This window comes from Carassius gibelio, chromosome B18 (assembly GCF_023724105.1).
Source record: "Carassius gibelio isolate Cgi1373 ecotype wild population from Czech Republic chromosome B18, carGib1.2-hapl.c, whole genome shotgun sequence".
Lineage (NCBI taxonomy): Eukaryota > Metazoa > Chordata > Actinopteri > Cypriniformes > Cyprinidae > Carassius > Carassius gibelio.
The window spans coordinates 522,710-532,709 of NC_068413.1; the positions used below are offsets into that span (position 1 = coordinate 522,710).

A 10,000-nucleotide genomic window follows, 5' to 3' on the forward strand; every position below is an offset into this window, starting at 1 on the left:
GAGATTTACTAAATATCTTCATGAACATGATCTTTACTTAATATCCTAATGATTTTTGTCATAAAAGAGTAATGTATAATTGTGACTCGTACGGTGTATTGTTGTCTATTTCTACAAATATATGTCTGTGTTTCTGATGACTGCTTCTGTGCTGCAGGACACTGATGTGTGTTAAACATGTTCTGTGTGTGTCCAGATTACAGGACGGGGCCGTGTTTCGCGTCGGTCAGTAACCAGATGTGTCAGGGTCAGCTGACGGGAATCGTCTGCACTAAGACGCTGTGCTGTGCGACGGTGGGACGGGCCTGGGGTCATCCGTGTGAGCAGTGTCCAGCACAACCACATCCCTGCCGCCGCGGCTTCATTCCCAACCACCGCTCCGGGGCCTGCCAGGGTGAGACACACACTCACACACACACACACACACACACACAGACAGTTCACTCTAATTGAGTCAGATTGGTTTTGGTTCTAATGAAGGAATGCTCGCAGTCATGCAAACAAGGACACACTGTCAGAACACATAGACGCACGCCTCAGCGATCCAGACAGTCCCACAACACACACACACACACACAGTGTAAACGAATCCCTCAGTGATGCACCTGTTGATCTGCGCTGAAGTGCTGGGGTAAGATGTGCCGGTCTCTGTTGGACTGTTCTGGTCTGTGCTGCAGGTTTTGAAGAGGATCTCCTGTATTGTCACCGACCGGCTCCGGTGTTTGTGTGTGTGTGTGTGTGTGTGTGTGTGTGTGGGGTTTGGCTGTGACTGTAATTCCTCCAGCTGGGTGAATTCTTCTATCGTCTGGCTGTCTGAGTCTCTCTGGGAGGGTGAGCTTGGCCTCGTCTCTCTCACACTTCTCCCTTAAATCAATCAGGTTTTTATCTTGTCCCTTAATATTTCTTCCGTATTTACTTGACTCCTGCTCCTCACTGTGTGTGTGTGTGTGTGTGTGTACAGTATCACTGTCACAGTAGATATAATCCTACACCACACTGACAGGATCAGTGAAGTCTTCATGACTGTTCAGAAGATTTAAAGAACCAAACACTTCAATGCATTCAGATGATCATAAGTGCCAGTAAAGACATTTCTAATGTCACAGTAGATTTCTATTTCAAATAAAAGCTGTTCTTCTGAACTTTCTGTTCATCTGTGAATCCTGAAAAATTAAATGTATCACAGTTTCAACAAAAATATTGAGCAGCACAACTGTGTTCAACACTGATAATAATCAGAAATGTTTCTTGAGCAGTAAATCATCATATTATTCTGATTTCTGAAGATCATGTGACACTGAAGACTGGAGGAATGATGCTGAAAATACAGCGGAGCATCACAGAAATAAATTACACTTTAACACAGATTCACACAGAAAACAGATGATTTACATTAGAATAATATTTTACTATTTTACTATATTTTTGATCAAATAAATGCAGCTTTGGTGAGCAGAAGAAATTATTTAAAAAACAATAAAAAAGCAAAAAATAAAACTCTTGAACTGTAGTGAGTAAATATTCTTTATTGTGGGTAAAACAGTGTGATTTATCCAACAGAAGATCATTTGAGTGTGACACGATCAATGACACTCATTTACTTACATCTGATTAGTCATACAGAAATAGAGCACAATCTGAAGATTATGATTTGTTTATGTCTTAACTCTTCTCAGGCTCCACAAACACACTTGAGACCAGAGCTCTGATATTTCCTCCTCGTGTTGATCTGTTTTGAATTATACACACTGATTTAAGTGCATCTGTTGTGTTGTGTTGTTAAAGCATTTCCTCTCTCTCTGTGTGTGTGTGTGTGTGTGTGTGTGTGCAGACGTGGACGAGTGCCAGGCCATTCCTGGACTCTGTCAGGGGGGAAACTGTGTGAATACCGTGGGCTCATTTGAGTGCAAATGCCCTGCTGGACACAAGTTCAACGAAATCACACAGAAATGTGAAGGTAATGACACACACAGACGTCAGAACTCATTCTTCAGCTGGAGTTTGCCTCTCTTTAACATCTCAGAAGTCTCTGCTAGCGAAAGTGGAACAATCAGAGACTTCTGATAAAAAGTCAACAACATTATTACATCATCTAATGTTTTATAAATAACATTTTTAGAATGTTCAGAGAACATTCAAATGTAACATCTTTGCAAAGTGATAAAATGGAATGTTCATGTATTATCAAGAAAAAAATACTAATGGATGTTTTGAATGTTCAGAAGTAACATTTTCACAACTCAATGTTGGCAAACGTTTTTGGAAAACATATTTTGGGATAGTTGGAAAGAGACCAAAACCTGCAGTCAGGTCTCAAAACGAAACACTGAAACAAACAAATGAACCCTTTCTCATCAGATGAAGACTAGTGACTCATTTGATCCTGTTTGTGTTTCTCTTGAGGTCCTTTTGGAGAAACATCTGAGCCTAAGCTCCTCTGAACATTTATCCGTGTGTATTTTTGTCATCTTCAGCTGTGAGAGTGTTTCTGGTTTAATCTGGTTTAGTTCAGCTACACATGTATGTTTTTCAGTCGAATGGTAGATCTTTGACTCTCTCACATAATCTCTGTTTAATCAAACTCCATCCACAGTTCAGTGCAATCATTATGTTCATCATGGATGATGATGGTCACAGAAGACGATGTGCTGGTTCTCTTGCGGTCTGATTAGACAGCGAGTCTGAATCTTCTGTCATTATCTCAGAGCCGATGTTTTTAGGACAGACGGAGAGAGTCTGGAGAGTTTGTTTTACTTGTGTTCGATCGCACAGGTCATTACTGAACTGGAGGGAGTCTCTCTAAAGCAGAAGCGAGTGTGTGTGTGTGAGTGTGTGAGATCCGTACCCACCCCACACCCAGAAATAAGGGCTCTGGAAAGCACCCGAGCGAGAGCCAAACTCAGACTGCTGTCCATTATTAGTCAAGTCGTATTTCACTGCGGAGAAGCTGCGGTCAGTCGTCTGACAGTAAATCTGATATTGATATTGCTCAATAATTCACATCACACAGCAGAACCCCTTCAAACGCAGCGTGCCGCGGCTGCAGGGCTGTGTAGGTGACGGGTCGTAGCTCTCTTTAGTAATCTGGGCGCCAGAATCTGAGTCTGATTGAGAAATATAACGTGAGACTTTATTTAGATTCAAAATGAGCTTGTTGAGTGTTTCTCAAAACTCACCCTCAGATCATCCCAGATGTAGATGAGTTTATTTCTTTGATCGATTCCCATTCTTATTGATTCCAATGTGCAAGTCAAACATTTAGATATCAAACATATTCATTTTGTGAACAAATACACTTTTAAAAGACACTTTTTGGCAGCTAAGAATAAAAAATGCGAATTGATAGCTGGGATTGACATTTTAATTTTACAAGTATCCGACTCCTGACCTTAAATATCCAATTCTGGAATTGGAATTGATTTTTGAGTCCCATCCGTAGTGAATGGGTGCCGTCAGAATGAGAGTCTGATAAAAACATCCCAATAATCCACAGCACTCCAGTCCATCAGTGAACATCTGGAGAAGACAAAACCTGAAACACATCCAGCATTAAGATGATTTTAACTCAAACACATAAGAGTCTATAATCCAGAATAACACTTCCTCCAGTGAAAAAGTGTTCTGGTCTGAATCAGGAGAGAAATCTGCACAGATCAAGCAGCGTTTAAACTGATCTAAACTAATCTGTGAGAGACAACAGCAGATGGATTGTTTTCACTGGAGGAAGTGTTGATTTGTTTTAGCTTTTGTGATGTTTTTATCAGCTGATTGGACTCTCAATCTGACGGCACCCATTCACTGCAGAGCATCCGCTGATGAGCATAAGAAATCTTACCTACCCCAAGTAGTGTAGATATCAATTACTACTGCAGTCATTATCCAGGTGATCATGACACGGGTCTCAGAAGATGTGCAGGTAAGTAGTGACCAGACAGTCAGCATCATGAGTGTGTTCTCCTGGTGAAGCGGTTAGTTTAAGTGATGCTCTGATGTGTGTGTCTCTCAGACGTTGACGAGTGCTCTCATGTCCCGGGTCTGTGTGGTGGAGGTCAGTGCTCGAACACCATCGGCAGCTTCTTCTGCAGGTGTCCAGTGGGCTTCGACACGGCGCTGGACGGCTCGCGCTGCATCGGTGAGTCTGACGGTCACTGTCTGATTCATCAGCCTCTCCTCCGGTCTGCTTCCTGCTGTGTGTGTTTCCTCTGTGTGTGTGTGTTTGTCTGCAGAGAAACTGTTCACATGTTCTTAACCTGTTTAAGCTTTACAAATGTTACTCAGGTGTTTTAGTGCATTTTCTGCAATAATAAAGGGTCACATGTTTAGTGCAAATTGTCACATGATCAGAGCAGTTGACTTCTTGTTTGCACCTTTAGTATACATTTTCAGTGTTGTTTAAGTTTTTTCTAGGTATAATAGTAACCATAGAATGTGATGAAACACGGTGCTGAGATATATAAGAATTTTGCTGACTGCAGAAATAATTTAGTTTCAGTATTCACATTATCTGACGGATCCCTGATTCAGCGAACCGGGTTCGAATGTCATTTGACTTGAACTGATTTTAACAGAACATGTACAGATTTGCTGATCAATTGCATGAAACTGTAAAAATAAGTGTTTGTGTGTGAGGCCTTCAGAGGAAGCCGTCCTCTGTGTGTGTGTGTGTTTGTGTGTGTGTAAGTGGGTCAGTGGTCTTCAGCTGATGTGTGTTGGCTGTGTCTGTGTGGAAGGAATGTGCTCAATGACTCGATCCACTCCAAACGTTTCCTGAGCCAAACATCCCTCTCTTCTCCTCCATCATCACACTCCGGTCGCTCCCTCGCGTTACTTCTGCAGCTGGAGATGCTCTGTCATACACAGACTGCGCTGTCACACCGTGTGTGTGTGTGTGAGTGTGTGTGTGTGAGTGTGTGTGTGTGAGTGTGTGTGTGTGTGTGTGTGTGTGAGTGTGTGTGTGTGAGTGTGTGTGTGTGAGTGTGTGTGTGGCCACGTACCCAACGCGAGGTGACATACATATGTACCCAGCTAACAAAAATATGCTCTAACACTATTTCTGAAAGCTCTTTGAACATTCAAAACATTTAAATATTTAAAAAAAAAATTTTAATGAGAATGTTAAGGGAACATTCAATTGTATCATTTTACAAACATTAAAGAAACGTTACTTTTGAACATTCTCTGAACATTCTGTAACAAGTAGCAACATTTAAAAAAACATTAGATGAATGTCCAACTGAAATGTTTCAATAAATGTACACATTTTGTATTAATACCAACACTTTAAGAACATTATTAATGTTCTGTTAACGTTTGATCATAACTTTGAGAAAACCTTTCTCTGTTAGCTGGGTAGATGTGTGTTTGTGGATCACTAAAGGATGTTTCACAGATTCACAAATGCTTTTTAAACAGATGTTCTCTTTAGCCAATAAGATGTGAGTTTTAACCCAGCCAATCATAATACGCACACATGATCATATGAAACAGTTTGTGCATGTAGAAATATTGTGAATTGTGCTCCGCTCCAGACGCTCGGACGGGCTTCTGCTACGCTAACATCGTGAGCGGGCGCTGTGCTAACCTGCTGCCGCAGCGCTTGTCCAAGAGTCAGTGCTGCTGTGAGAACAGAGGATGCTGGTCCGGATCCGCCGTCCCAGAGATGTGTCCCATCCGCGGAACCGGTGAGGAGGAGAATTCACAACACTCTCAGTCTCTCAGTTCAATTCAGACAGCTTTACTTGGTTTTTATTTCATTGACATGGAAAACATTGAAGAACAGTGTTTTGAACAGGCACTATAAAACCTTTAGTGGGACTTAACAACAACACAGAATAGCATACGCTAAATATCGGATTTGGATCAGTCTCATCTGTTCAATCCCGATAATGAGCATCAGGTCGATCCATCAATAGATTTTCTGTTATAAAGCAGCTCTCCAGTGTAGAGCCAGATAATGATAACATCTTTTTATTAGTGGGGAAATTAAAAGTGATAGTTTGGCTTGCAGAGATCAAGGCTTTATTAATCTCAGGACGGTTTTAATTATCATCAGCATCACAGATATATTTGTAGCAATAGACAACAAAACACTGTATGAGTCACAATTATACATTTCTCTTTTATGACAAAAATCATTAGGATATTAAGTAAAGATCATGTTCATGAAGATATTTAGTAAATCTCCTACTGTAAATATATCAGAACTTAATGTTTGATTAGTAATATGCATTGCTGAGAACTTCATCTGAACAACTTTAAAGATGATTTTCTCAATATTTAGATTTTTTTGCTCCCTCAGATTCCAGATTTTCAAATAGTTGTATCTCAGACAAATATTGTCCTCCGAACAAACCACACATCACTGGAGAGATCATTTATTCGAGTGGTATATAAACAGCCTAATAATCCTTAGATTAATCGATTATTAAAATAACCGTTTGCTGCAGCCCTAATTATTATGGTACAGAAATTGTAACATCTTCACTCTAACTTAACAAAGTGAATAAAATGAATAGAATATGAATATAAAAACTGAATAATACTGTCTCTCTTCCCACTCAGATGAGTATCAGAGAGTCTGTCTGTATAGTCCCACGGTTCCTGATCCAGACCGACCAGATCTGGTACCACTTCCTGGTCCTGGTCCGATTCCGGGTCCTCGTCCTGGTCCTGGTCCTGGTCCTGGTCCTGGTCCGGTGTTTCCTCATCAACCACGAGATCCGATACCTTTGCCGCCCACATCTGTTGACCTTCCCTCCTTCACCATCAAACCTAGTAATACACACAAACAAACACCTCTGCACTCTGTACTGAAACACTCTGAAGGGCAAAGACACACCTCACTTCCTGTTTTACATCCTTGCTGTCAGTTTGTAATATTGTCACAAATGGATTGATATAAGAAACTGTTCATATCAACAACACTTCAGTAACTTCTTACTGGCTGTGTGTCAGAATCATCTGTTCCAAATGTCAGGCAGATCTGATGAAAGAGCTGTGTGTTGAACACACTTCAGTCACTTCCTGTTTGCTTCAGAGTTAAAATGCACTTGATCAGTGAACTTTAATGAATTTTTCCCGTCTCTCTCTCTCTCTCTCTCTCAGTCATCTTGCCTCAGAACATCACCAACATGTGCGATGCGTTTCGTAACCTGTGCATCAACGGCCGCTGTGTGCCGACGCCAGGCAGCTACCGCTGCGAGTGCAACATGGGCTACCGGCTGGACGGCCGCGGTGAATGCATCGGTCAGTGTGTCGCCTGATATCAGACGTGTGGAAGGCGTCTGCGTCGAGTGTGTGATCATGTGTTGTGTGTGTGTTTAGATGCGAACGAGTGTGAGCGGAGCCCCTGTGTGAATGGGGAGTGTGTGAACACACCTGGATCCTATTACTGCCAGTGTCCCACAGGATTCCAGAGCACGGCCACCAGAACCGAGTGCAGAGGTAACCACACACACACACCACATCTGCACACTAGAGATGCACAATAATTATAGGAACTAGGGGTGCATGATGTTAAATTTTTGCCGATATTTGATATGCCGATATTTTTCTAATCATTTTGGATGAAGTCGACACCGATACCGATATATGCATTTCCTTTTATTTTGAAACAACACTCAAAAGTCTCTCTGCACACAAATTACTAAAAATTTTGGTTAGTTTTAAGCAAAAACATATTTGTTGTAAGTAGTGGTCGGCCGATATTGTTTTTTTGACAGCCGATGTTGATATCTTGGAAAGCAGTTAGGCCGATATAAATCCAATATAATTATTATTTTTGTAATATTAAAAAAAATATTTAAATAATTTGACAATGGATTAAAAAATAAATGTGTAAAATAAACATACTTATACTTTAGATGATATAGGATTTTTTACATATAAATAAATATTTAATAAAAATATTATAAAAAATTAAGTAACCAACAGGGCACTCTGTAATCTGGGAAGTTTGTGTGCGATGGGAATCATATATTTCAAATAAAGCCAGGGTAACACTCATTTTACATACAGCACACAGGAAAATGATATGAATATGACAAGTGAACAAATAACAAATGCATAAAGCCTAGCATAATTTAAAAATCACAAGTTTAAAGTTAAAGCCAATATTCATGTATATAATTTAAACAAATCTTTTAATTACTAATGAACATCTACTATCACAAACCTTGCAAACTTAGTGGAATTCAGCTTTGAGATCTTGTGAAGTGTGCATTTTTATCCAGCATGATCTCGTGTTCTCTGTGTGATGGTCAGTCCCTGTGAATTGAATCCTTTAATGCTGATGGCATACCGATATTTGAAAACTGCCAAATATCGGCCGATATATAGGTTGATCACTAGTACGAAGTAATAAACTTTATTAAAGTTTTAGAGTACATTGTAAGCCTTAAGTTTTTTTTCTCAGACAAATGCAGTCGAAACCATACGATGTTAATTGTGGGTTTAACATTATTAGATGGTCTAAAGCAAAATTGCTGTACAAATACTAAAAAAATGTAAGAACTTACAAGTTTTCATAATTCATTTGAAAAAAAATGTAATATTACTGAATAGATAAATAAAATGATTTGATCATGGGTATGTTTTGATTTAAAGGTCAGATGCACTTGTACATGACACTTGTAAATTAAATAACTATTAAATACACAGATTTATTTATTGATGTAAAATGTTTATTTTATTCAAACATATAAAAAATATTTTTTACAACTCAAACGAGTAAGTTTTTGTTTCTAATCTCTGCACAAGAGATACTTGGTGTTGTTTTCAAACAAAAGATAATATATCGGTATCTGCATCAGCTATCGGTCAAAATTAGTTGAAAAATATCGGCATATCGGATATCGGCAAAATCCAGTATTGTGCGTCCATAGTGCACACACACACACACACACACACACACATGCTCACGTCTGCCCGCTCTCTGCAGATCTGGATGAGTGTGTGGCCAACGGTCGCATCTGTAACAACGGCCGCTGCGTCAACACCGATGGCAGCTTCCACTGCGTGTGCAACGCTGGCTTCGAGATCTCAGCGGACGGAAGGAACTGCCAAGGTGAGACGTTCAGTCGAGACCCACGATGCACTGCAGGTTACACACGGACATGAATGCATCCGATAGTGACACAAACTTACTTAAAGATATGTAAGTGTAACACATTATTCAAGATAAAAGGAGTCTGATTCAACAAGCAGTATCAGAAAGCCGAGTCCTGACTGTGGCAAAAGGAGGAGCTGGGGATGGAGGAGGGTAATTTGTTCCTAAACAAGCAAAAAGGCAGCTGAATAATTGACAATTGAGCTTATGTAGAAATGCCGTGATAGTGTTTTATTCCTGTATGTAGATATGCAAGCTCGACTCACCTGACCTGCCAGAACTAACGTTATATCCTCATTTATATCTGTATCACCACTGATTGGATGCTAGGTGGCGCTGTGCGGTCATCTTAACTGCAGAAATGCAAAAACATTGCTTGTTTCCAAACAGGTTTTCTTATCACACAACTGTAAACTTATCAATGTGGACGGTTAGGAATTACGGTACAACCCTCTTTGCTGAAATCAAAACAAGGACAATGATAGGTGTTTATATTTTTCAAAGAGAATGTTAGAAAAAGTAAATTCAGAAAACAGGCATTATATGCAAGTACTTGAAAAGATTGGTGCTCGAAAAAGTGTTGGATACACAAGTGTTTTTGTTGTGTGTGTGTGTGTGTGTGTTGCAGACACTGATGAGTGTGCGAAGAGGAACATCTGTCTGAACGGCATGTGCATCAATGAGGACGGCAGCTTCAAGTGCATCTGCAAACCTGGATACTTGTTAGATGGTACTGGACGATTCTGTGTGGGTAAGTGAACACACACACACACACACACACACACATCACTCACATACAAACAGTCACTAACCAGCTCTAAACCAACTCACAAAGATCAGAATCAGAACATTAATGAGGACCTTTTCACATATTTGGGCCTCTCAAGTGCAGAC

The 10,000-nt window shown here is 40.1% G+C and overlaps 1 protein-coding gene across 2 annotated transcripts in view; it reads left to right on the forward strand.

Annotated features, from left to right (window-relative positions):
- The window catches only part of LOC127977020 (fibrillin-1), a 76,041-nt gene that overhangs the window by 10,134 nt on the left and 55,907 nt on the right, over positions 1 to 10,000 (forward strand). For both annotated transcript variants that reach the window (XM_052581661.1, XM_052581662.1), the window contains exons 7-15: positions 197 to 394; positions 1,832 to 1,957; positions 4,007 to 4,132; positions 5,529 to 5,681; positions 6,562 to 6,774; positions 7,105 to 7,245; positions 7,324 to 7,443; positions 8,939 to 9,064; positions 9,735 to 9,857. In XM_052581661.1, coding sequence (XP_052437621.1) covers positions 197 to 394; positions 1,832 to 1,957; positions 4,007 to 4,132; positions 5,529 to 5,681; positions 6,562 to 6,774; positions 7,105 to 7,245; positions 7,324 to 7,443; positions 8,939 to 9,064; positions 9,735 to 9,857 — 1,326 coding nt within the window. The remainder of the gene's footprint in view (positions 1 to 196; positions 395 to 1,831; positions 1,958 to 4,006; positions 4,133 to 5,528; positions 5,682 to 6,561; positions 6,775 to 7,104; positions 7,246 to 7,323; positions 7,444 to 8,938; positions 9,065 to 9,734; positions 9,858 to 10,000) is intronic.